The 27,973-nt window shown below is 38.0% G+C and overlaps 1 protein-coding gene across 3 annotated transcripts in view; it reads left to right on the forward strand.

Annotated features, from left to right (window-relative positions):
- DNAJC13 (DnaJ heat shock protein family (Hsp40) member C13) overlaps positions 1-27,973 on the forward strand; it is a 131,357-nt gene that overhangs the window by 16,205 nt on the left and 87,179 nt on the right. Inside the window, exons 2-14 of one of the 3 annotated variants that reach the window (XM_064277333.1) lie at positions 2,347-2,427; positions 13,227-13,302; positions 14,125-14,274; positions 14,708-14,749; positions 15,114-15,122; positions 17,588-17,788; positions 20,370-20,576; positions 20,670-20,765; positions 21,667-21,758; positions 26,374-26,540; positions 26,654-26,733; positions 26,817-26,986; positions 27,459-27,558. In XM_064277333.1, coding sequence (XP_064133403.1) covers positions 2,360-2,427; positions 13,227-13,302; positions 14,125-14,274; positions 14,708-14,749; positions 15,114-15,122; positions 17,588-17,788; positions 20,370-20,576; positions 20,670-20,765; positions 21,667-21,758; positions 26,374-26,540; positions 26,654-26,733; positions 26,817-26,986; positions 27,459-27,558 — 1,458 coding nt within the window. In that variant the 5' untranslated portion in view covers positions 2,347-2,359. Of the gene's footprint in view, positions 1-2,346; positions 2,428-13,226; positions 13,303-14,124; positions 14,275-14,707; positions 14,750-15,107; positions 15,223-17,587; positions 17,789-20,369; positions 20,577-20,669; positions 20,766-21,666; positions 21,759-26,373; positions 26,541-26,653; positions 26,734-26,816; positions 26,987-27,458; positions 27,559-27,973 lie in introns of those variants that run through there. The other 2 variants (XM_064277334.1, XM_064277335.1) reach the window with 2 other exon arrangements.

Here is a 27,973-nt window from a genome sequence, read left to right on the forward strand (position 1 = left end):
TACTACTAAACCTTTATACTTTGCTAGTAATCAAATAAATACAGATTTTAAAAACTGATGCCATTTTCCCCCTACTAAGGTGGAAAATAATTAAAACAACTCTACCTAGTATGGAAACTCTGCTAGCATAGTGGTTAAGAGTTCGGCTGCTAGCCAAAAGGTCAGCAGTTTGAATCCACCAGGCGCCACTTGGCAACCCTGTGGGGCAGTTCTGCTGTGCCCTATAGGGTCGCTATGACTGAGAATTGACTCCGTGGCAGTGGGCGTGGTTTTATACCTAGTATTGGAAAAGTTGTGGAAAAACTTAGGGGTGTTTGAATTGTAGGAGAATGCTCTGGCAGGATGCAGTAAAGCCTTAAGAGTTTATACCTAGTAATTTTCCTCTGGTAATTGATCTTTTGGGTAGAATTAATTAGAGCTAGCTACCAAGATACCTGTTGCAATTGGGATATAATAGTCAAAGACCACCAGACATCCTGAATGTTTACTATCGGTATGTATCCTGTGTCGTTTCTGGAACTGTGATGTAAAGTACCTTTTGTTTTTGTTTTTAACTCCATTGTGACCTGATAATTTTGTGAAATATAATAAAGAGTTGTTAGGAAAACGAAACAACCAAACAAAAAGACATTAAAATACAACCCAAATTATTCTTAGATTTAACAGACCTAAATTTACATTGCAGTAAATAAATCTGAACAAACTTAGCGATAAAAGACTTTTAGAAACTGTACATGTTCGCTGACAGTAATGTAGGAAATTGCTGTTACACACAAGTTTTTGCTGTGCTGCAGTTACAATTAAATAAAGGCTGAGTGAAATAGCAATTCTCATGTAAATGCGTATATACAAACTTTGAACCACGCTGGGAATATCAGTGTTTGAAATTTTTAATGTGAAAAGCATGCTTGCTTCTTTGTAGTTTATTTACACTAGGTTGCGTGATGGTAATGCTGCTTTCAGAGAATAGTGCGTGTTTAGCCTGCTTCTGCATACTGCTTTAGTGACATCTGTTGTAGCAGAGAAACCAGCCTCAATGGTATGTTGACTGAAACGGAAGAAGAGATTTTATAGCAGTTTTAGCAAGCTCAGCATATTCATTTTTACCTTTTATTCAAATTTGAAGCAAATGATAGAGTATTTTCAAAATTTATCATCAGCAGCCAGTTCCAATATATTATCCTATGAAGTTAGCAGAATTGGAATATTTTGATGAAAGAAGTGGATTCTGGATTTTATACGCTCCTGGGTTATAATTATTCTTAAACTATTGTTGGTAACGTGGTTCTACTGCATGCAGCTGTTAGGCAGCTCACTGGTCTATATTCTGTTCAGCTGGAGGAGTCCACCAATCAAACTGCTACGGAAGTTTCTAAATGTTTATCCTCAATTTCTGTACGTATTTTGATGTGGCCCCATAGTAGTTTGCAACTACACTTTGAGTAGCACTGTTCTAGTATATTCATACGATGCAATACCATGTAACCTTAAAAATATTTTCTCAAACAATATTTTATTCCCTGGGAAAATGTTAATATTCTGTGAAAAGAGGTTAAGGAGTACAAATGACATACTCTTAGTTTTGTAAAACAAGGGAGGCTGGAGTAGTTATCTTTGGGTGCCGGGATGAAACGTGATTGATTATGTATGTTTTACATCTCTTACTGGGGTCATGCGTTGTTTTTATAATGAGAAAATTGTTATTTTTAAGTCAAGACTTATGTAGATCCCTTTCAAAGTGATAGTGACAGCAAAGTGACTGGTACTGAACAGTTTAATGAAACATTTTGGAATTGGTTAGATATTTGGTGGATAATTTTAAGTGCCCATTGTGTGCCAAGGCATTGCATGGCAGTGGGAGTTTTAAAGATTGATTTAATTTATCAAATATTTTTATAAGAGTTCTTAAACTGGGAATGTTGAAAGGAGGTTAATTCTTGTACTCAAGATACCTAGTCAGCTGGGGGAGGTAATCAGTTTATCGGATAATCTGACCGATAGTGACCCTATAGGACAGAGTGGAATTGTCCCATAGGGTTTCCAAGGCTATAATCTTAGGGAAGCAGACTGCCACATCTTTCTCCTGCAGAGCCGCTGTTGGGTTAGAACCAAGCTCTTCACCGCTGTGCCCCTAGGGCTCCTTAGATAACCACAGTAGGTTGTAATAGATGAAGGGAGCAGTTCCTGTCCTCAACCGTACGGTCCTGTAGGGAGGCTGTGCCTTACAATGAGCACTATGTGTTATGCAATGAAAGTGAGAGAGAGACTGCATTTAGTATAGAAGATTCAGGAAGAACTCCCAAGAATATATCACCCTACTGAATTCACCCATATTTTCTCTTTCAGGTTTCAGCACAAAATGAATATAATTAGGGAAAATAAGGACTTGGCATGTTTCTATACAACAAAACATTCATGGAGGGGAAAGTGAGTATTGCTGGTGACTTTATTTTTCTGTGCTCCTGTTAAGTGTACTTTAAACATGACTATTGTAGTGTCTTGAGTATATCCTCCATGACTCACTAATGCTATTCAGCCCTTCTCTTCTGCAAAGATTATGTGCATATTAGAAATGCAAATGCTGCATTTAGAATGAACGTTAAATAATTGTTCTTTTTGCTTTTGACATTTCTGGTTTTCTCCGTCTGTCTTGGGGAAGAGTTTGGTAAGAATTAAAAGTAACAAAGGGAAGTAAACCAGTTACCGACCTTCTTGGATGCTGTCAAATGATGACGAGGTTATGCAGTAGGAACGAGAGTGCTAACTCCCCAGCTTTATCACCCAAAGACCAGCCTGTGTGTGATCAACACATTTGCATATCCATTTGACAATTGGAGAAAATAATGCCATTAATTCTAGTGAAGTTTATAATCTTTCTTTAGGCCTGAAATGAAATTTAAAAGTTGGATTTGATCTTTTCTTCTCCCTGAGATGGGGCAGTAACATTTGTTAATAGTTGCCTAGTCAGACCAAGGTGTAGCTGCCTCTGGGTCATCTCTGTAAAATGTATGGTAATTCCTACTCCTCAGATTGCTATAAGAATTAATTGAAGAAGTGATATGGAGTATATGAAAGTTTTTAAATTATGCCTTAAGTACGTTGAGTGTTCATTGACTGGCTACGTGTAGGCAGGCCCTTGTGGAGAAAGTTTAGCGCTTCGAATGATCAAGAGTAACGTGTCTCACACTTAGATAGGTGGCCGCTTTATTCCAAACTGGGCCTCATGGTAGATAAAACATGACACGTACATGAGGCTGATGATTTTTGTTCCTACTCTTAACTTTAAAATTTTTAAGTAATAGTGTGGTAACGTCTTAAAATGATGCAATATCTGAACTTTGTTGTATTTCTGGTTTTCTTTAGCAAACTGTAATTTTGAAAGATTTGAGTGTTTGAGTTTGTTCCCTTTTAGTAGTGCAATTGTGTGAGCTCCCAAATTAGAGGGCATCATTGTTACCCTTGTAGAATACTTGTCTCTAATTTTTTTCTCCAGTTAATTTCATTGAGCCAAGTTAGAGAAAAAAATTGGCTTACTCAGGGTAGTATGGGTCTCTTTAGTTCCCTGCATCAGCCTTAAAAAATGTTGTATCCTACTTTATTTCTCAAGTAGTAGATTGCTCTGGTCATCATAACTTCTGTTTTTAAATATGATTATAGCATACTGATGCATTAATTCAAAAGAATATACTTACTGCCGTATTTTTTGCTTTGTGAGCGTGTATGTAATTGTGATCATCTAGATTTTTTTTTGTTTTGATGTTCTTAGTGTTTAAGACTTAAGACAATCCTTTTTTTTCCTTTCTCAAGAACTATTTCTGAACACAGCGCAATTCTTTTCTGTCATTCACGCTTTGAAGTTGTTTTGTTTTTATCATACTTTGTTGAGACGTAATTTACATATCATAAAAATCCAACCTTTTTAAAACGTACAGTTTGGTGGTAAACAAATAATTTCTTTTATAAGGATCAGCACAAAGCTGGTTCCTATGAGGTAGAGGTTAAAGATGTCCCGAATGTCCAACTTTTCCAAGCTGCTGTACCACTCCCTCATCTCTAACATCGACTATTCCCTCTCCCCTCAGTTCTCTCCCTAATTCACTGTAGAGTCTCAGGGAACTCACTAATCATATTAAGGAAATGGCTCACACAGTCCCAAATTGGTGGGTGAGGCATAGGCTTCTCTCTGGTCCTTGGTCTGTGCCCAAAGACACTCAGCTTTCTCACACCGTGAACTGGGAAACCCTCTGCGCTGTCTCCTGCCCGTCTCCCCTGCCCCAATGGTGGTAGGCTCTTGTCTCTGCTCTGGAATTGGCTCTCATTTAAGGCAAAAACTGACCAATCCCCTTGGTGGGGGGGGCATAATATCAACTTTGCACAGTCCTGCCCAGTCGTCTGGGTGGAAGTTACAAGACCATGGTGAGAAAGGCCATGCTAAGTAATTCATTACATCTGAAGTGGGTTTTACTATATTCACAGAGTTGTATAACCATCACCACTAACTATTTTTAGGACATTTTCACTACCCCACAAAGAAACTTCATACCCATTAGCAGTGGCTCCTCATTTCCCTCTCTTCTAGCACCTGGCAACCACTAATTTTCTGTCTTTGAATTTACCTATTTTTAAACATCTCATGTAAATGGAATCATACAATATGTGGTTTTTGTGACTGGCTTCTTTCACTTGGTATGACATTTTCAAGGTTCATCCATGTTGTGATATGGATCACTGCTTCATTATTTTTTTATTGCCGAATAGCATCCCATTTTACTGTACAGAAGCCAAAAGACAGAAGTTTCACATAGTCACTCATCCAATAAGCATCCCCTCATATGAATGGCTCTCGACACCTAAATGTGGCATAGGCCAGCTTCCTCGTGTTTTAGGTGGTTGCCTCAGTCCCCGCCACAATGCCAGAACGTACTAACGTGGCTCAAATACCTGCCAGTAAACCTCCAGGGGCAGAAAATGTAACACAGCTTGTAGCCCATGGTCCGTGAAAGGATTAAGCCTTCTAATGCATGAACAAGGGCTGGCTTTCCATTTATTTGAAAAACATTTGCTGTCGAGTTGATTCCAGCTCGTGGTGATCCATGTGTGTCAGAGTAGAACGAGGCTCCTTAGGGTATTCAGTGGCTGAATTTTTTTGAAGTACATTGCCAGGTTTTTTTTTTTTTTTGAGGTGCCTCTGGGTAGACTCAAACCTCCAACCTTTTGGTTAGCAGCTGGGCACGTTAACCATTTATACCTCCCAGGGGCTCCTCCGTTTATGTGGATCTTTAATTTCTTTCAACAGTGTTTTGTTGTTTTCAATGTATATATTTTGAAGCTTTTAAATTCTCCCTGAAAGTTCTAGGTTTCCACATAGTGACTGACTTCATTGGGCCACATATACTATTAAGTAGCACTGAACCTTTTTTAATACTTACCTGTTTTATGTGGCCAAATTCTGAAGTATTTTTCAGCATATTCTAATGCAAAAAATAAATGGCAAGCTGAAAGCTTTCTATTGTTTCTGAGTTGCTAACCGAATTTCCTCTCTAGAAGTGTGTCCATATACAATAAATTTTCCATGCGATTTTGGGGCTTTAGAGCCCTAGTTTTAAGAGACTACAGGCATAGGTACATGTTGTAAACTAACCCCAATATCTTAGAAAACTGTTCTTGATAGTGGCAGTGAAGATCCTCTTCATGTACCTAAATTAGAGATAACCTCTCCAGATAGCCCCTTTTAGAATATTTGTGGGAGCCATTTCCATGGCCTTTGTGCGTTTCCACTGCGCCTCACCTGGCAGCCATGGTTGTGCTCTTAGTAATGCAGCTTCACTCACCGCCAGTACAGATCCTTTGGCTGGCAGAGCAGCCTTTCTTCTGTGCTGACCATTTTCCCCACTTGTAAACCATGTAATTTAATTATAGGTCTGTTCTGGGAGGAACTGCAAGGGGGAGCCGATTTCGAGGAAAACGCTTTTATTTCATGAAAAGGCAAAATTTCCTTTTTGGCCTTAGCAGGCCGTTTCAGGCAGGAAAGAAGGTGCAGATGTTTCCTATAAAGCAGAAGTGTAAATTTTATGGCAAACTGCAGAGTAATGTTCAAAACCGAGGCTCTTAAAGTGTTTTGGATGGTAACTCCAAATAAAGTCTGCCTGCGATGGTGACGGCAAATAAAGTCCGCCTGCGATGGTGACGGCAAATAAAGTCCGCCTGCAGTGGTGACGCCAGGTCAAGCCCGCCTGTGAATCACTTTAGTTATTGCATACACTGGTTGTAGCAAATGCTCTGAACTTAGGAGTAACATGTTAGTAGCTGAACAGGATTCCAGCCTCAGCACACTGGGATGTATGGTGGTCAGTCTGTGGGAATTCCCTGACAGACGCACACTGTGTTAACAGGCAGTCTGGAATGACTGGACGCAGGGAAGTCGAGTTGAGAGAAAATGAAGCTGGTAAATTTGTTACCTTTTTTATATGTAGGAATAGGATCCTACAGGAACAGAGATACCTTAACTGCCTGGCATTTACACATCTCACTAATTCTGATAACCCTAGGAATCTTGAGTTTTGTTTTTGTTTTTCCCTTCTGCTTTGTCTCGCCTATTGACCCTGCCAGACTCTAAACCTCAGGTGAGCCCATTCCAAATTGTCTTTGTATTACTTTCTGTGGTTATTGCCAGGTAATCTGGTATTTGAACATCTTCCACCCATCAGTACAAATGGGATCTCCTTTATAGGAATTTTATGTTTTACACACAGTTTTGTACTGAAAGTTAGCTTCATCTGAGCTGGAAAAAATGTGGACGTTACATTGCAGAATTTAAGTCCTTAAAACAGAACATTTATGCCTTTTATTTTCTCAGAGAGAATTAGGGCATTTTCTTCCTGAGTCCTTGGGACAAATATTTGCAGAGTGTTTCCTGTCTAGTTTTTCTCTTTTCCAAGGAGTAGAAATTTCAGTGTGAACAAACTGTCTTAGGTTGAACTAGTCTTTCAAGAGGAATTTTGACCAGAATTAGCATACCCTGGAGATACAACCTGATGAACGATCCGCTTGTGATTTCTGAGACATAATTCATCACCCTTTTCCATTTGTTTGTTATATTTTCTTTCCTTTTACTTACCTCTTTCCCTTTATTTCCTGAGTCTGCATTCACTGTCTCTCAGTATTTCTATTACTTCCTAACTAATTTCTCAAATCCTGTGGGAACTCTTTTCTCCAGTGTTACGGGTATACTCCATTGTCAACCTGTCCAGTGGCATTTTCTGAGCCTGATTCTTGAACCTTTTAGTAGCATTTGGTACTGACCATCTCTTCCTTTTTGAATCGCCCTTCATTTTGGTTTGATGTTATCAGTGCTAAGTAAGTAAAAGGCTATTCATGTGTCCCTTCCCTTTCTAGTAGTATCTTATTTAAACTGCTTTTGGATATGTTTTTATGCCATATCCAACTACTTTTTCTCCCCCTGTCACTCTTTAAAGTCATCTCCTCCCCAAGGTTATGGTATTGGTACTCTTCCACTCCGTCTTTCCTTTTTTCCTGCTCTGTGTTTGGTGGTTAGTTCCTCTAAACTTTTGCCTTGGGTTTTGCTGTAGTTCCAGAAATTTAAATGTACAACTTCATGGCCTACTTTTCCACGGTCTTGATCTTTTTGAGGCCTGAATCGATACATTTTGATGTATTTGGCCCAGTAGATGGGCCACTTAATCTTTCTTTTGCAATGCTTTAAAAAAAACTTTGAGTGGTCCCTTGGAAAGAGAGATAGAAAAAAACTCTCAGCAGTAGTATGCAGTTCTGAAAACAGGAAACTTTCGGGAAGTGGGAGGGTGATAAAGTCCAATAGTAGATGTTTGAATATTTGAATGCATTCTTTTTTTTTTATAACAGATATCTCTTCAAATAAATACGATTGCATTTATTGTATTTCTCTCCCCGGTATATAATCATGGTGTTTGTATGACAGGAAGTAGTGAGTATTCTCCCCGGAGCTTTACTTTAATAGATTCACAAAATTTGTACTTCTTGAACAAAAAGAGTGAAAAAAATTGATCAGAAATTTTATATTCTCTTGATTATTCCTGATTGTTTTTGCTGGTGAGAGAAACTTTAGATCCGGTAGCACGTAAAGCGTCTGTTTGTCCTTGGAACACATGAAAATCCATCATCAAACAAGCATAAAGACCGATGTAAAAAAGATTGATGTTCATTTTTGTATGAACGCGGGAACCGAGAGTGACTCAATTGACCCACTTTTGGCTTCTAGTGGGCTGTTTCCAGGAATAACTGAAAAATATTGGTCCAGTTAAGTGACATCATTATTACTGCCCTTGAAACTCCTTATTCATTGTCCAACTTTTGCGTGCACGTGAGGTGATTGAAAACACCATGGCTTGGGTCAAGGCACCGCAGTGTTCAAGGTGATGTCTTTGCTTTTTAAGACTTTAAAGAGGTCTTTTGCAGCAGATTTGCCCAGTGCAATACATGGTTTGATTTCTTGACGGCTGCATCATGGGTGTTGATTGTGGATCCAAGTAAAATGAAATCCTTGACAACTTCATTCTTTTCTCCGTTTATCATGATGTTGCTTATTGCTCTTGCTACTTTGAAGTTATTTCGGATGTCTGAGCTAGATAATTTAAATAATAAGTAAAATGTTGGGAGGAAGCTAAGTCTTTAAAGGGCTGACTTCTTTGTTCACTGTCATGTCAATGAACTAACACAGTGTTATGTGCTCATTTAATATTGGATCAATTCATAGTATGACTTCTTAATACAATACCTGACTTAACATGTTTTCTTTTCCTTAAAAACAATTTTGCCTTATGAAAAAAATACCATGTTAAAAAAATTGTTTCAAAGGGGAACATTGTATTCGTAACAATTAGAAAGTTTAAGAATGGTACAACATATTTTTATTTGCAGGAATTAAAAAATTCCAGAAGTGTATTTGTTTTAGTATGTTAATATAAGTTTAGTCAGCCTATTAAAAAACTAAACATTACCTGTCAAATCCAAAACGTGATTCCATCCCCAGCTTTTTTTACTTCAGTGGTCTTCTTTGCTTTCAGGTGATCTTTCTCAAGTCTACCAGCACTGTTATTGGCACAACATTTTTTCACATGTTCTTATCATCTTAAGGGAGCCCTGATGGTTCAGTGGTGACACGCTCAGCTGCTAATCGAAAGGTCGGCAGTTCAAACCCACCATTCACTCTGCTGGAGAAAGATGTGTGGCAGTCTGCTTCCGTAAAGATTTACGCCTTGGAAACCCTATGGGGCAGTTCTACTCTGTCCTGTAGGGTCGTTAGGAGTTGGAATTGACTTGGTGGCATCTTACCAGTTGCTACAGGAATAAAACGTCCCTCAGATAAAGCGATGAGCTGGAATCGACTTGATGGCACTGGGTTTGGTGGTTGGTTAGATAAAGCAGGGTTTTGTTTTTTTTTTTTGCCACCAACAACACTTTTTTATTTATTTGAGTGACATTAGTTTTCTGATTCTAAATAACATTATAGCTAATAAAAATGGGTAATGTAAATCATGTTTCCTAATAATCTGTCATATTAAGTATTTGGATCAGGAAATTTGTGGAATAGGAGAATGCCTTCTCCCTATAGGCATTTAATGATACAAGTTTTAGTTCTGAATAAAAAGGAAATAAATGCAGTAAGTAAAAATAATAGTGAATATTAAATTTTTCAATTGGGGAAAAAGGTGTTTGCTTTCACGTTTCTTTGTATATGTGATATCATCTCATAATTTAAATGTTTTGTTTACATCAGCTTCTATTTCTTTTATAATTTGATTTATGTAGCCGTGTTTTTGTAATAAGAATCTATTTTTAGTATGATACTGTTTAAAAGTTAGCCAGCAAGTTCATTTCAGACTTGTGGAACAGCAAGTTAAATGATTGAAACTTCCAAATGACAAATTCCCTTTGCAGATAACCATTAAAATATATTTCCTGTCATAAAAATATGAACTTAGTCTTTTTCTGATGGTATTATAGTTATGAATAAAAAAATTGGTATAAAATTAGTTGCTGCCTAACTTATATTCTGTTTTAAAAAACAGTGGTAAACTAATGGATCATATTTGACGAACATTTATTGAACATTTGTTGTATGCCATGGTGGGTACTGTGCTAGGCTTTAGACTTGGAAAGATAAAAAAGACTTGTGCTCTCCCGAAACTATGGAATCTTTGTACTTTATGACCTAGGGCATTTGTGACTTAGTAAGATTAGGGGAAAAAATCTTTTAGTTACAAGTGCTATGAGACTAACATGTGAGACCACTCAGATTTTAATCTCTAAATCTGACATCCAAGGGGACTTTATAATCTTTGAAGGTTTAAGGTAGTTAGCGAGGTGTTTTAAGTGACCTAGAAGCATTTGTCCTACCCTTAAAGGGAAGTTCAGCTGCTGTTTGGGCTAGGAAAAGGGAGAGGCATGGGGAGTGCATGGAAGAAGGAAAGGAAGCTCTCCTAAGATTTCTGTTTTCTTGTAGCTCTGAGTTACTTCTAGCTCTGAGTTGCTAGTTGTGACAGTACTTGGGGCCTAATGTGCAACTAACTCCAGGATCCTTTTGCTGAAGGACCTGGAATGTGCTTTGTCCTATACGGTAGCCACTAACCACATGTGGTTATTTGAATTTAAAGAAGTTAAATTTTTTTTTTTAAATATATTTGAATGTTTATTCATATTATTCTCTTCAAATATTTCCTTTTTGTAAAGATTTATAAGAAATTAATAATTATTAAGTAATTACTGAGTAAGCAGATATAGGGAATGATCACAAAGCAATTTAAATGTCATTTGATATTACACAGATATAAGTAAAACAATTTTATTAAAATGTAAACCAGAGTAGAACTGCCCCATAGAGTTTCCAAGGAGCGCCTGCAGTATTCGAACTGCCGACCTTTTGGTTAACAGCTGTAACACTTAAAATGTAATATATCAATATACATGTACTAGAATTAAAGAAGTTAAATTTTAAAAATCCATTTTCTCAGCCACATTTCAAAAGCTCAGTAGCCGTACATGGCTAGTGTTTACCTTATTGGATAATGCAGATACAGAAAGTTTCCATCTTTGCAGAAAGTTCTCTGGACAGCGCTGATCTAAATGACAAAGTTTGATGAGAAAGATTCAAAGAGGCTTAGTTGTGGCAAAGGAGACTAATATTGAATTGAAAAGAATGTTTTCTTAACTGATCCTCTAGGGTTATGCATGTGACAACAATAGTTGACATTTGGAACTTTTAGGCCTTTAATTCTTATCCTTTTTACTCCAGTGTGAAAAAGAAAAGTTTTATTTCCAGGTTGTAAAGATTTGCATGTTTGACTTTCATGATCATTCTGAAAGTTAGAATTTGTGAGCTCACATTCCTATCATGTATTAGATTTCATTGTGTATATCTAAGGCAAATTATTGATTTGATCTTGTTTCTTTGTTTTGGTTCTCATGAATTGGTTATGTCTCTGAAGCTTTCAGGTTTGGGATCAATGTTTAGATAAATCCTCATCTACTTCCCCAATTCCCCTTCCTTACCACACCCTAGAAAGCTGCAGTTTTTATGTGAGAAGGAAGTGCTCTCGTTCTTCACCTTCACACTCTATTTTAGACGTTGAAAATTAGGAAAACACTTAGAATACAACAATGCTTTTTTATGAATATGTGAGAAAAACAGAAAATCTCTCATTTTTTTCCCCAAAATGGAAATAACTGCTATTTTTATTATGTAAGTAATATACTGATGAGAAAAAAAAAAATGGACAATAGAAAAATTAAAATTTGAAAAATCTCTCTTGGTCTTGATGGGAATGGCCCTAGTGTATTACTCTTGAGTCTGATGATGTCTGCTGGTTTAAGCTAATTTGTATCTTTTTACTTTTTACTTTATTAGTAGTTCCAAACAGAAAAGCATGACCCTCTCCGTAGATATCAGAAAGGCATTTGTATATAGAACATCTGTTTTTGATAATTTAAGAGTCTCTTACTAAAATACAAACGGATATTTCAATATCATATAAATATGATCAATTTTATTGGTAAGACTTTTCCATTATTGAACTCTGTATTTTCATAAAGTGAATCTTCATTGGTCACAGTATACCGCTATTTTCATATGCTGTTTGATTCTTATTGCCAATATTTATTTAAAAATATTGCGTGGTTTCTTTTCTTTTTTTTTCCTCCTTTCTTTTGTGTTGTCTTCATCAGGGTTAGTATCTCTAAAAGAATTGAGAAGCTGTCCTGTTTTCTGGTCCTTTAAAGCTTCATCTCCCTTGAAATTACCTGAACCTGGTGCTTTTGGAGGGCGTAATTCTTTGTCACTTTCCTTAAATTCTTCTGTGGGGGATGGTTTATTCTTGATTTTCAAATTTTTCAAGATGGAGTCACGCAGCATTTTCTTTTAAAAATTTCTTCTCTATCTGTGGTTATAAATCCTCTTTTATTCCTAATTTTGTTTTTGTGTTTTCTTTGAGTAGTTAATGTTTTACCCATTTTTAAAATTTTATTTCTAAAGAATAAGCTCTTTAGTTTTAAATATGTTTTTCTAATTCAATTTCTACTCTTATTGTTATGAATTTCTCTTTCTCTTAAAGAATTACTGATATCCCAGTAATTTTTCTCCTTCAAATTTGTTACTTTAAGTGAAGGAAGTAAAGTGAGAAGTGAAAATTGCTTGTCTGTGGTATAGGCTTCCTAGCTGTATAAAATTGCAACACTTAAATGTAATAGGTAGTTCCTTAAATGGAAATTATTAAGATTCCAGGATATGGCTCTGACTGAGCAGTTGCAGGACATAGCTTTTCCTTCCTTTCCATCACGGTTTTGTTCAAAGGATATTTTGAAAGAATTGGTAGTGTTCAGTGTCTTTTGTAAAAATAAACCTTTCCCATTTAGAACCTTTCGGCTTCCTCAGCCAGTGCTTTACCACCTTAGTCTATGCTAACAACACAAGCCTGCTTGCGTCAGTCATATTTTTCCATTTATGAATCTTAATCATTCATACTAAGTGGGGGAGAGGATAGATTTTAGTACCAGTAACATTGAGAACACTGAAAAATGTGAAAATACAAAAACTAAAATATTTTTAGTGACCGTTAATCAGCTAACACTTTTCTCTTTCCTCACTGAAATGTTCTTGTGTTGGTATCATGTATTTTCTTATAAAATGTTTGCTTTCGTTGAAACTAAATTTAAGCGCTTGTCTTCTTTTGTAGGTATAAGCGTGTCTTTTCAGTTGGAACCCATGCGATTACTACTTATAATCCTAATACCTTAGAAGTAACAAATCAGGTAATCACCCTGGAAGCTATCAGACATTTGTATGAACTCCACTGGAAATTTAAAAGTCACAGCATAACTCATGACCTCCTGGCCTGAAATCCGTTCTTTGGCACAGAAGGTCACATCTGAAAGAGACCGATACACTTATACAGTGTTCTGTGCTCAGAGCCAAATGAGAAGAAAGGAGGAGGGGGGGAGAACATGCTGCTTATTTCTGTGTTCTAAAGGGTGTAATTTTTTAATATGTTGTTATTGAATGCTGCTCTCTCTTTTAATGTGTAGTTAGTAAATTAGTTCTTTATAATTTTGAAAGGTTTATATTGTTACTGTGATATGCATGTGTAAGTTAAGTCATGAGTGCAAGTGGGTGAAAATACTTGTCATTGGGGAAGGAGTACTGTTTATAAAGACAAGACTAACCTCACTGTGGCTAAGCAAACATATTTAAAGATATTTTAATTCTTAGGCATATAGTCCAGGTTTCTTTTTTTTTTTAAACTGAAGCAAGTAAGTATACAATTTTATTCCCCAGTTCATTTCACTTTTATCTATTTTAATTGCTTTGAGTTGATGTCATTAATCATTAAAATTGGAATACAGATGTGTTTCTTATTGTTGACTCTGATGACTAAAAACCTTTGGAAGCAATCATTGTGTTCTAGGATTGCTATAGGACATAACTTCTTTTAGACCTCTGCAGTATGTTATTTTGTAAAATTTTGCTCGTTTAATCAGCAAAATTAAAGTTGTGAAAATTAAAGTAATAAAAAATAAGTGTCATAATTCACTATATTGTACCATCAGTTGAAGGAATTTTTTTCTTTTTGTTAGTGGCCTTATGGAGACATCTGTAGCATCAGTCCTGTTGGAAAAGGACAGGGAACGGAATTCAACCTCACTTTTCGTAAAGGCAGTGGAAAAAAGTCAGAAACTTTAAAATTTTCTACAGAGCACAGAACAGAACTTCTTACAGAAGCGTTGGTAAGACAGGTTACCCATTGACAAACTGAATTTCTCTTTTTTCTTTGTAAAATAAAACATAACATACCTTAAAGTACAGGTATTTATGTTTTAACCTCTGTATCCACTAATCGTATTTTTTCTTATTGACCTTTGACTTGATGCTGGAAAACTTTCCTTATTCTCTAACTGAAAGGCTGGAAAATCCTATATATTTGGTAGTTTGTCTTTTTAAATGCATCTATAATATAAAGCAATTGTATGTTTAAGTAATCCATCTTGTTCTTCAATGAAATTCCACACACTATTGAATATTCTTAAACTGTAATTTTAATAACATATTTTAATATCAAGGTTGCCAAGGTGGGACTTTAGTTGTTTGGGTAGAAAGGTCTGAGTCATGAGTCATCCTTACCAGTGTGTTGTCATAAACTGTGGTTGTTTTCTTTTTCAGAGATTTCGAACTGATTTTGCAGAAGGAAAAATCACAGGAAGGGCAAGTATTTAACATTTATTAGTAGATATTTTTATTTGTTCAGATGTTGCCCTTTATTGCAGAAATCATTCCGTGTTCTGTGTCTTCCTTTTATGGCAAAGCTGATGGGAAACAAGGAAACACAATTTTAATATTCCCTGATACCATGTGACAGAGATGAACGTAGTTTAACAGGAAACTGAAATATGAGGAATTAGATTTAAAACTGCTAATGCCAGTGATTGGGAAAAAATCATCAGGCAGGATCTGTGGAATGTTAAAAACAACAGCTACAACCACTAAAAAGTAATCCTTATTCAGTATTCTAAACCGGAGCACAAGTAAGCATTACACTGCTGATAATGCTTGTTGGAACATGCGACAGGTGGCTGATGTGAGTTTCCCGTTTTAGAAGAATTAAAGCTTTAAGAAGGGTCAGATGTATTGAAACTATCTTATTATATCTTCTTGCACTGGATCTGGCCAGGATGAAGGTTTGTATAGTACGCTGATAGCTTTGCGGGGGATGTCTTTTTGTTAGTGGCTCACTAGAATCTTCTCAACTTTTCCAAGCCTTTTCTAATCGTGCGACAGCAACGTTTAACCTAAAGCAGAGACTTCTGGGGATGGGTAATAGTAGTTCATGCTTTTCACTGCTAACCATGGTTGGCACTTTGAAGCTACCAGGCGCTCCTTGGAAACACTATGGGGCAGTTCTGCTCTGTCCTATAGGGTCACTATGAGTTGGAATCGACTCGATGGCATTGGGCTTTACTCTTGAAATACTGGATTTCTTTTCATGAGCAAGTACTGATTATATAATTGGAAAAAAGAAAACCTAAACATATAAAAAAAAAATACTGCTTAAAACCTATGGCTTCTGGCAAAAGGCAAGAACTGAATTCTGATATGCTGGTGGCACCATTTCCCTGTCTTTCTTAAGCCCTTCTTCCTTTCTGTGGAATTTTCACTGCCTGTTTTAGCATCCCAAAAGCCTCACTGATCTCAACTCCAGCACTTGGCTAGTTGCCCGAAAGCCATTTAAAATAGTTTTTATGGCAACTGGCAAAGTGCTCGTTTCGTATTCCCGATGACCCACAGTCAAATTTCTATAAATCATAACTTGGCATGCTTATTTTATGTTAGCAGGTGAGCTTTCTGTGTATCTTATCTGTCTGGAAAACACCTGCATCCAAAAGCATTGCTGCAGATCTGCTGATAAGCTTCTCTTTGTGTTGATTAACTTCAGCCACTTAGGACATTTGAAAAGCTCTGCCGTAGAAACGGTATCGCTAGAAGATTGTCTGAAGGGTGGTCCACCTAACTTTACTTCTGGCCAGGAGTAAGGACTCTTGTGGCCAGTGTATCTCCCTAGAAAAAGTTGAGACTCAACCTCAATGCTGTGCTGCCTAAACAACATTCTTAGTAAGTTGAATTTGGCCCTCAGGCCTCCAATTGCCCCTGGATACACTCTAAATCAAGGTCTCCCCGTGGCCTCCTCGCTGATGTTTCTTTCCGTCAGCACATCTCATCATGGCAGCTGACTGTCAGCTGGGAGGAATGGAGACTATCCTGCAGAGTAGGTTGGGACCACCCATGTAAACAAGCATGGTTTGGAAAGCATCACAATTTTTTGTGGCCTCTCTTCCACCTCCACCTCTATTCCAGTGGCGTGTTTAATGCCGTCAGCCCCTGCTGCAGAGGTGTGGCACTGATCAGCCTTTAGTTCAGAGCCAAGACTCTAAATACATTCTTGGTTTGTTCAGGTCCTCTCGGCTTTCTGCAGAATTCCTTTTATGGAGCTATACTGTGCCTGACGCCGTTGATCAGTAATCCCGAGGGGGCTTGATCAGACGTGGGCTTACAGACCTCTTCGTGGGTTTCGTGTGGCTGGTGTTAGTGCAGGTGTTCGCTTCTTAGTGTCTGGCTCTCATTTCTGAACACCTGTGAGGGAATTCTCTCTGATCTCAGTATTAGAAGTGGTTGTACACTTGAGCGACTAATATATTTTTACCTCAAGAATCGTGTAAGTCATCACGTGTCCCTCTTCGTACTGATGGGTAGAAAACCGTGTGTTTATTTTTGGTGGGCAGGGGATACTAACTCACAGTCCAAACTTTGGTGTATCTGCATTTCTCTTTGCCTCATTTTTCCTTTGTTTTAGTTTATTGTCTCCTTTTGTTTCACGTCATTTTGGTTAGCTGCTTCCTTTTCTTAAGAATAAGACTGATCATCTCTGATACTCAGTTACTTTATAAAGGAATGTTATTACGTAAATGGAATGTTACTTGCAAATATGATCAGAACTCCTAGAGATAACTTCCAAATGGTGTTATTAGAAAAATGCTTTTTTAGCTTTTTTTTTTTTTTTTTTATGTATAGAAAGAAAATCTGTATTAATCTATGAGCCAGCTCAGGTTGTTTAAGTTGAATATTGTAACTTCCTTGGAATGTGACTTGGCTCTTTTCCATATCTAACTTGGATTAAAAGAATCCTTCAACAAAAGTGAAAATCTTTTTCCTGTTGAAACTCTTCCAGAATCCCCAACTTCTTTCTTTTTATAGATTTACATACAGTGGCTTAAAATAATTTTTAAAAATATTGTAAACCAAAACCATTGCTATTTAAAAAAGAACATATTATCATCAATTAGAACAAATATTCTTAATGAGATAAACAGACTCTCTCCAAATAGCTGAAATTATGCATGGTTTTAACAATTCGTATAGGAGTTCTAAATATTTGTAAGACGACCTAGATTTTTGGTTGTTTCAGCAGTGATTGGTACATTAATTGTAACTTTGTTTTTTTGCCAAGTTTATGTATGAACTTAAAAGTAGTATTGTTTCTCTCTCTAGAGATATAACTGCTATAAGCATCATTGGAGTGATACAAGAAAGCCTGTAATTTTGGAAGTAACTCCTGGAGGCTTTGACCAAATTAATCCTGCAACCAACAGAGTCCTCTGTTCCTATGACTATAGAAATATTGAAGGCTTCGTAGATCTTTCTGATTATCAAGGAGGGTTTTGTATACTTTATGGAGGATTTAGTAGATTGGTAAGTACTGTTTTTTAAAAAGACGTTTGAAAAGAAACAGATGTTTGAAGGAAAGCAGGGATTTTATACTTCATTTTGAAATTTCATGTGAGTCATTTGGGAGAAAGTATGGTGTTAGGAGTGCAGGCTTTAGTAGCAAAGAGAACTGAGCTAGAATTCCAACTTACTGCTTGCTCGCTAAAACAGGAAGAGTAATATATGTGTCATTAGTTTTTTTGTGAGGGTGGGGTAAGATAATTTATGTAAAATGCTTAATTCGCACAGTGCAGGCTAAGCTGCACTCAGTAAATTGTGATCACAGTTATTTTCACTGGTACCGTCTTACCTAATAGTGTCTAAGCTTTCTTTGAAGAAGTAATTTAAAATCTCTTATTTTTATAGTTATAGCCTTTCCTCCTTCACCCAGCTATTTGTAACTTAAAATTTGAGTAGTCCATGAACTTCAGATTTGGAATTCATTGCACGTTCTTGGTCTTAAAATTCTGAATTATCTGTAAGTAAATTGTCTTGTATAGCAGAAGCTGTAAGATGCTGAGACCCTGTTTGTTAGTCAGTAATAGAACCTGGAACTATAGATGGTGACCATCTTTTCATAAGAAACATCCTGTCTTCTTAATAAAATTTAGACCCCGGATCTCAAAGATGAGTGATACAAAGAGCCTCCGCACGCAGAGGCTCAGGTGAATTTACTCTTGTCTCTCAAGATTCCTGTCTCTTTAGAATTTATAATTCCTATAGCTGTTGTGTTGGAAACCTTGTGGGTCAGGGTCGCTATGAGTCGGAATCAACTCGATGGCAACCAGTTTTTTGGTTTATAGCTATTACAGTGGTTTAAGAGCTACAGCTGCTAACCAAAAGGTCAGCAGTTCGAATCCACCAGGTGCTCCTTGGAAACCCTATGGGGCAGTTTGCTCTGTCCTGTAGGGTTGCTGTGAGTTGGAATCGGCTTGACAGCACTGGGTATAGCTATCTTAGGAGTCCCTGGGTGGCTTAAATGGTTAAGGAATCGACTATTAACTGAAAGATTGGCTGTTCAAACCTACCCAGAGGTACCTTGGAAGACAAGCCTGGTGATCTACACATGAAAGATCATAGCCTTAAAAACTGTGGAGCACAGTTCTGCCCTGCAGCACATTGGGTCACCATGAGTCAGAATTCAACTTGTTGGCAACTGTTTTTCTATTACCTTGGTGGTCTGGGAACACTACGCCAAGATAGAGCGTTCTGTGGATAAATTATCCTTCCCTGGGGAGCAGAGCCAAGGCAAGCCTGGAACTTTTACATATACAAGAGCCTAGAGAATAGCAAAAGGGAAATAAACAATGACGGAGGGCTGTATGATCTGATTTATAAAACGTAGTTTACACTTCAGAGTTTATGGGCCTTTTTCCACCTAGATTTTACTCTTTCCCCAGGTGATGGGTACCATCCTAGTGTCCGTCATCTGGGAACACACATCTAGACATTTTGTTACCTAGACCCAAATGAGGAAGGCCCAAGGAGAAACATGGTTCCCTTTCTCGCCTAAAGCTGCTGTACCTGGGCAGTGGTGATTTGTAATGATTAACGCGTTGGTAGAAAACATACCTAATTACAGAAATACGGCCTTGCAGGTCTTCACGGGATAACCATATCAAAGTAACCTCAACAGTTTTGTTACAATTTAACCAACCACATAGTACACAAGGTAACCATTAAAGATGAGAATTGTTTGATACTCTTTTTATTGCCAACTTTTTTTTATTATTTGATGGCAGCAAGAAACTTTAATCATCCACCTTCAAAGTATATTCTTTGCCTTTTAAAAAATACTAGCTTTTAAAAAGAATCGGTTCACTACAGATATATCGTAACATAGATTCATTAATCCAACAAACCTTTATCTGATACCTTAGAAGGTAGACACCTGTAGTGACTGTGACATGCTGCTGGGAATGAAATCAGGTTCTTAGGCATGATCTGATCCAGTGTTTCTCAGCAGGGGTTTATTATTTATTAGCATTCTGGACCGGATAGTTCTTTCTAGCATGGGAATTTCTAGCCCTTCCCTTGGCAGGACATTTAGCATTTCTGGTTTCCAGGTACCAAATGCAATACATTATTCTTAAGTTTGCAAATACCCACCAGGGATGGTTTGTACTATTTCTTGGCCAATGACTTGTAATCATTTATACATTGTTCAAAGGTTATCTTGCAAAGAAGCCTATTGTATAAAACAGCTTAAATCAGAGCTGTCCTAATTGTAATTGGGAATCCTGCCTACCTAGTACCCCCCACCCCTACTGAGCCTGGCTGGGGTCCTTGGGGCCTTTCCTTGGAAGTTCCAGGGTACTGTTTTGTACACGGTGTTGAGAACCATACCCTGAGAAGCTGTGAGATAACTTCCGTTCAGTGAGTTACTTGTCGGGCTTAATTTAGTAATAACCTTTGAACTGCAGCTCACTGCTTATTTACCTCTGAGAATGTCTACGACTTCTTTTTTTCTTTCCAAATTGCTACTTTATTTTCATTCCTATGAGTTAAGTAATGTCACATGTTAGTTGCTGCAGCCCTGACTTTTTTAATTTCAATATTTGTGCAGCATTTATTTGCATCAGAGCAAAGAGAAGAAATTATCAAAAGTGCAATAGACCATGCTGGCAGCTACATAGGCATTTCCCTGAGGATCAGAAGAGAACCTTTAGAATTGGAGCAATATTTGAGTCTTCGCTTTGGGAAATACAGCACTGATGAGTCCATCACGTCTTTAGCGGAGTTTGTAGTCCAAAAAATATCACCTAGACATTCGGTAAGGCCTCCGTGTTGAAAATCAAAATTCGTTCATCTGATTTTGACTGTTTTTCAATAACTTTGTAATATGTTTCAATTTTATGGTTTGAAGGAACCTGTAAAAAGAGTTTTAGCGCTTACAGAAACGTGTTTAGTAGAACGTGATCCAGCAACCTATAATATCGCTACGTTGAAGCCTTTAGGAGAGGTACGTTTAACTTAAATGAGATTTCTTCTCATTGATAAATTAGAATTTTTTTCTATTTTAATACTTACTCATGCCTGGAGAATGGGCAATAGGCAGAATCTGTATATAATTCTTCACTGTTTATTTTTATTGTACTTTAGATGAAGGTTTGCAGAGCAAATTAGATTCTCATTAAACAATTAATATACATGTTGTTTTGTGACGTTGGTTGCCAACCCCACAACATGTCAGCACTCTCCCCCTCTCACCTTGAGTTTTCTGTTACCAGCTTTCCTGTTCCCTCCTGCTGTCTCACCCTTCCCCCTGAGCTGGTGTGCTCATTTAGTCTCATTTTGTCTTATGGGCCTGTCTAATCTTTGGCTGATGGGTGAACCTCAGGAGTGACTTTAGTACTAAAGTTAAAACGGTGTCCGGGGGCATACTCTTGGGGATCTCTAACCTATATCAGATCAGTAAGTCTGGTCTTTCTTTTTTGTGTGTGTTAGAATTTTGTTCTACATTTTTCTCCAGTGGTGTTCGTGACCCTCTATTGTGATTCCTGTCAGAGAAGCCCATGGTGGTAGCTGGGTACCATCTAGTTGTGCTGGACTCAGTCTGGTGGAGACTGTGGTAGTTATGGTTCATTAAAAAAAAAGTTCATTAGTCCATATAATTATATTTATTGATCTTAGAACAACGAATATTGCAGTGGATATTTTTCAAAAAGTATACGAAGAACAGAACTTTCTATTCAGTGATGTATGAAAATCTGAATGTGACTTTTAAGCAGTTCTTAAACTCTGATAGTGTAAATTAGTTATATTTTAAAATATTGTAAGCTAAATGATGGTATGTGGTTTTTGTAATGCAGTACCATAAAACTATAAACATTTTTTTTTGTTGAACTTTTTGTTTTCATTAGGTATTTGCGTTGATTTGTGACTCAGAAAATCCACAGCTTTTTACCATCGAATTTATAAAAGGGCAAATACGAAAGTACTCTTCAACAGACAGGTATTATTTTTTCATTATTTTTTCTTTATTCCTCGAGCTTTTGAAAAAAAGAAAAATGCCCCATCAAAGAGGAAGAACAAAGATTTATAATCTAGAACTGTAAAATTATGTAACTTAGGAAGACATTACATTATTTAGAATTTTTACGTTTAAATGAGTACTTTAAATTACCTCCGTTTACTTTTCAGATTCCTAAAGAGAAAAATGGTGATTTAATTTTAAATGAAATAAAAAAAAAAGCATTTCTGTAACTTTTTTTTTTTTTTTTTTTAAGTACTTTAAAATAGCACCTTCTACTGTTGAGAGTGGTGGGGGTTCGGTGGTAGAATTCTTGCCTTCCATGCAGGAGACCTGGGTTCGATCCCCGGTCAGTGCCCCTCATGTGCAGCCATCACTGGACTGCCAGTGGAGGCTTGTATATTTCAGTGAGTCCCCCAGACTAAGGTAGACTGTAAATCAACCAGTGAAAACCCTGTGATTGCAGCAGCCTGATCCTGTTGTGCAGGGGTTTGCCATGAGTTGGGGAGTAGACTCTACAGCAGCAGATGGAACAACGACACTTTTGAGGTTGCTTGGATAACAGCGACAAGTTAATATAAGTACACTCAATGTTAGATTTTTGCGAGTTGATATCATAAGCTAGTTACCAGTTTTCCAGTGGAATATACTTGAATGTTTTTATATTACTGTGGCTTGGCTGTGGCTGTGAACACCTGTGAGCTGTTAGAGCTCAGAACCACCTGTAAGGTAAATGCATGCATAATGGATTCTACCCTGAGTGACAGGATCTCCCTTCACGTACTAAACTGTTACCATAGGATCGGCAGTTCTTATATTCCAGGCAGTTCTTTCATGCAACTAGAAATAAATTGAGACTGAATCTATGTTTGAAATTGAGTTAAAATAGTTTCAGTACATTTTACCAATGTGTGCACTACAACCTTATTGAGGTTTTTAAAAGAATTTCTATAGTAATCATCTCTCGATTTAGAAAACTTTCTATCTAAGGTCTACAAAAATGGCATCTTAAGCATAGGTTGGAAACCCTGGTGGCATATGGTTAAGTGCTACGGCTGCTAACCAGAGGGTCAGCAGTTCGAATCCGCCAGGCGCTCCATGGAAACTCTATGGGGCAGTTCTACTCTGTCCTATAGGGTCGCTATGAGTCGGAATCGACTCAACGGCACTGGGTTTTGGGTTGGGAAACATAGGTTCATTACAATAGTATAATGAAACATGCAAAGACCTGGCATTAGAAAATCAAAAGGGAAGAACATGCTTGGCATTTCTCAAGTTGAAGGAACTGAAGAAAAAATTCAAGCCTCAAGTTGCAATGTTGAAGGATTCTGTGGGCAAAAAATTGAAGGGTGCAGGAAGTATCAAAAGAAGATGGAAGAAATACACAGAGTCACTGTACCAAAAACAATTGGTCAACATTCAGTCATTTCAGGAGGTAGCATATGATCAAGAACCGACGGTATTGAAGGAAGAAGTCCAAGCTGCACTGAAGGCATTGGTGAAAAACAAGGCTCCAAGAATTGGCAGAGAACCAGTTGAGATTCTTCAACAAACGGATGCAGCACTGGAAGCGCTCACTCATCTATGACAAGAAATTCGGAAGACAGCTACCTGGCCAACCAACTGGAAGAGATCCATATTCGTGCCTATGCCAAACAAAGGTGATCCAATGGAATATGGAAAATTTTGAAAAATAATATCACATGCAAGTAAAATCTTGCTGAAGGTAATTCAAAAACGATTGCTGCAGTGCATCAACAGAGAATGTCAGGAATTCAAGCCAGATTCAGAAGAGGACGTAGAACGAGGGATGTCATTGCTAATGGCAGATGGATCCTGGCAGAAAGCAAGCATACCGGGAGGATGTTTATCTGTGTGTTGTTGACTACGCAAAGGCCTTTGACTCTGGATCACAACACGTTACGAATAACATTTCGAAGAGTGGGAATTCCAGAACGCTTAATTATGCTCGTGTAGAACCTGTACCTAGACCAAGAGGCAGCCGTTTGAGCAGAACAAGGGATACTGTGTGGTTTAAAGTCAGGAAAGGTGTGTGTCAGGCTTGTATCCTTTCACCATACTTACTCAATCTGTATGCTGAGCAAATAATCTGAGAAGCTGGACTATATGAAGAATGCTTTATCAGGATTGGAGGAAGACTCATTAACAACCTGTGATATGCAGATGACACAACCATGTTTGCTGAAAGTGAAGAGGACTTGAAGTACTTATTGATAAAGATCAAACAATACAGCCTTCAGTATGGATTACACGTCAACTTAAAGAAACAAAAATCCTCACAGCTAGACAAATAGGGAATGTCATAATAAATGGAGATAAATTGAAGTTGTGGAAGATTTCATTTTACCTGAATCCACCACAATCAATGCCCATGAAAGCAGCAGTCAAGAAATCAAATGACATATTGCATTGGACAAATCTGCTGCAAAAGATCTCTTTAAAACATTTAAAAGCAAAGATATCACTTTGATGAATAAGGTGTGCCTGACCCAAACCATGGTATTTTTCATCGCCTCATGTGCAGGTGAAAGCTGGACAATGAATAAGGAAGACAAAAGAAGAATTGATGCATTTGAATTATGGTATTGGCGAAGAATACTGACTATATCATGGAATGTCAGAAGAGCGAACAAATCTGTCTTGGAAGAAGTATAGCCAGAATTCTCCTTAGAAGCGAGAATGGTGATTCTTCGTCTTGCTTACTTTGGACATGTTATCAGGAGGGACCAATCCCTGGGGAAGTACATCGTGCTTGGTAAAGTAGAGGGTCAGCGAAAAAGAGGAAGACCCTCAGTGAGATGGATTGACACAGTGGCTGCAACAGTGGGCTGAAACGTACCTACTATTGTGAATGGCACAGAACCGGGCAGTGTTTTGTGCTGTTATGCATAGGGTAGCTATGAGTTGGAATCGATAGTACCTAACAACAGCAACAAGCGTAGGTTTTATTTTTTCCTGTCCTGAATTTAAGGGAAGAGAATAGCTGAAAAAAACAGTGCAGATGTCCTCATCTGAGGAAGGAACTCAACACTCAGTTTGTCACGTACTTTATGACACATATATCTCAGCTGGTGAGCGGATTAACAAAATGCCATATGATGGAATATTACTCAGTCATGAAAAGGACTGAACTAATACATGCCACAGTGTGCCATGTGAAATAAGTGAAACCTCCATGAGAAGTGAATAAGGCAGTTACATAAGACTGCATATTGTATGATCCCTATTTTTATCAAGTTTCTTGGAAAGGCAAATCTATAGAGAGAGAAGACACATCATTGGTTGCCGCGAACAGAAGAGTTTTTTGCAGATAGGCACAAGGGAACTTTTTGGGATGATAGAAGTGTACCAAAACTGGATTCTGGTGATGATTGCACAACTGAATAAATTTATTAAAAAATTATCAAATTGTGCATTTTAATGGGGTAAATTTTGTGATTTGCAAGTTATACCTAAGGAGCCCTTATGGTGCAGTGGTTAAATGCTTGGCTGCTAACGGAAAGATCGGCAGTTTGAACCTACCAGCTGCATCTGGGGCACCCAGGGCAGGGCTAGCGCAGCTGGGACCAGGGTGAGGATAGGATGCGGAATGAACAGGGGATGCAAGAATTCAGATCTGAGAGGTGATAGGTGAGGGTGGGGTCGTGAGCTGCACTGACTTAGGAGTCAGACCTCAATTCCAGTCTTCACATCGCCATTTGGTGGGTGTGTGACCATGTGCAGATTAATTAACATTTTTAAGTCTTAGTTTCTTCATCTATAAAATGAGATAACAATCGCCTCATTGAACTGTTGGGGAAAAAATAATGCATTGCAGTTCTCAGCACAGTGCCTGGCCCATTGTGAGTTCTCTATAAACTCACTGCTGTTTACACTTCTGCCCACCTGGAGCATTGCTCAGGAGGAAGGGTGTGTCCTAAACCTAATCACTTCTGAGTTATAAGGAGCAGCATTGATACAGAGATAGGCAAGCACAAATGGAAAAGATGGATGCTACTTGAAGATTGCCAAGGAAACAAGGAATGCTGGAAGAGACAGGGACCTCTCCCAGAGAGACAGAGAGAGAGCCTTCCCCTAGAGCTGGCGCCCTGAATTTGGATGTCTAGCCTCCTGAACTTTGAGAAAATAAATTTCTGTTCGTTAAAGCCAAAAGGAAAGACCCAACGAACTGCTCCTGTCAAGATAACAGCATAGGAAACCCTATGGGGCAGTTCTGCTCTGTAACATGGGGTTGCTATGAGTTGGAATCAACTCGGCGGCACACAACAGTAACAACAAGAAGTTAGACCTCAATAAAGCTGTTACATACAGCCTTAACAACAACAAGAGGAAAAACACAGTGCCATTAAAGCTGTAGTGCTTCAGTAACTTGTACAGGGTGATGCAGCAGCAAGGTAAAGAGGTGGTCTTGGAATTCCAGGCTCTCTCCCAAAGCCCCCCGCTCTTTTGAGCTTTGTATTGTACCCACAGTGCCTCCCTGAGTGCATTACGTGTTAAAGGGCCTAGGCTGCATTTGAATCAAAATTTTCCTTATACCAATCCTAAAACCTTGTTCATGTGTTTTTTAACTTCCTAGAGATTCGTTATTAGCAAGTTTGCTGGATGGAGTGAGAGCCTCTGGTAACAGAGATGTTTGTGTAAAAATGACATCAACCCATAAAGGTCAGCGATGGGGGTTACTCAGCATGCCTGTCGATGAGGAAGTAGAGAGCCTTCATCTCAGGTTCTTAGCTGCACCTGCAAGTAAGCACTGATTTCGATGTAATTGCATTTTGATCCATCTACTCAATAATGTTTTAAGAACTAGGAATGCAGACCTCTGACTCTTCTGTTTGAACCTTTTCATCTCCTTATAGATGGGAACTTCGCGGACGCTGTATTCAGGTTCAATGCCAATATCTCCTACAGTGGGGTTCTGCATGCAGTCACGCAGGATGTAAGATAAATTCTATCTTGTTGCATTCGTTGTCGTTAGCTTTTGGTGTAGAAACTTTTTTGAAATACTCTTCCTTCACCCAGGGCCTCTTCTCAGAAAACAAAGAAAAACTGATCAATAACGCCATAACAGCATTACTGTCCCAAGAGGGAGATGCTGTGGCTTCAAATGCAGAACTTGAGAGTCAGTTCCAGGCTGTGAGGAGGCTCGTGGCTTCCAAAGCTGGGTTTCTAGCCTTCACTCAGCTTCCAAAGTAAGTTGTTTCTGACACTTTTTTTCCTTTCAGAGAATTTCAACCATTGAAATAACCCACAGTTTACCTCTTGATATCTTATTAAACCTTGATACCTCTTCTTTGACGATATGGTGGTTTTTATTCAGGAGAAATGCAAAAGCAAGGTGAGGGGAACTGCAGTGGGATATTGATCCCGCATCCTCACCAGCAATACGGCTCACTCTTGTTTTAGTGAATTGGAATGGGAAATGATGCGCTTTCTGGTTCTAGTTAACCTTAAAAAAAAAATCCTTCCTCCCTCCCAAAGAAAAAAGCTTTTGAAAACTTAGTAGATTGTAAGCATAATATAGCCTAGAAGTGGGAACCAAAATACCTAATTGCTGCAGTAATGCAAAGAAAACTTAAGATGATCTGTTGTGTTACATTTTAATAATTTAACAATAACGAATGCTCTAGTGTGCGAGTATGTGCTTGTTTTTTGTTCTAAAAGGTTTCGAGAGCGTCTAGGAGTGAAGGTAGTGAAAGCTCTCAAGAGGAACAACAATGGAGTAATCCATGCAGCTGTTGATATGCTTTGTGCCCTCATGTGTGTAAGTAGTATTTCTCTTAAGGAAACTGATTTTTCTTAAGTTGATTGGTGATTTAATTGCCAAAACCTAGATTGTCATTGTACCAATTAAAGCCTACGGTTCTATGTCCCCTAATTTGCTCCTATAGCTATTATTTAGTCTAATAAATTTTTGTTTCGCACATCCTGTAAGTCAGGACTATGCTAGGTGCTAGAAGTATAAAGACGTTAAGACAAAGGTCTTCCCTTCCTTCAAATTGCCGGCAGTCTAGTAGGGTAGGCACATGTATGCAATATAAAGTAGTACAGGGGCCATGAGTTTAGCTTCGTAGTGAGGGTAGATGAGAGATTCTAGACAAGTCTTTCTAGAAGATGTTAAGGGTGGGTGGATGTTTTCCTGCTGTGGGAAGGCTTTCCTAGGTGAGAGAATAATGTAT

This window comes from Loxodonta africana, chromosome 27, assembly GCF_030014295.1.
Source record: "Loxodonta africana isolate mLoxAfr1 chromosome 27, mLoxAfr1.hap2, whole genome shotgun sequence".
In the NCBI taxonomy this organism is placed as follows: domain Eukaryota; kingdom Metazoa; phylum Chordata; class Mammalia; order Proboscidea; family Elephantidae; genus Loxodonta; species Loxodonta africana.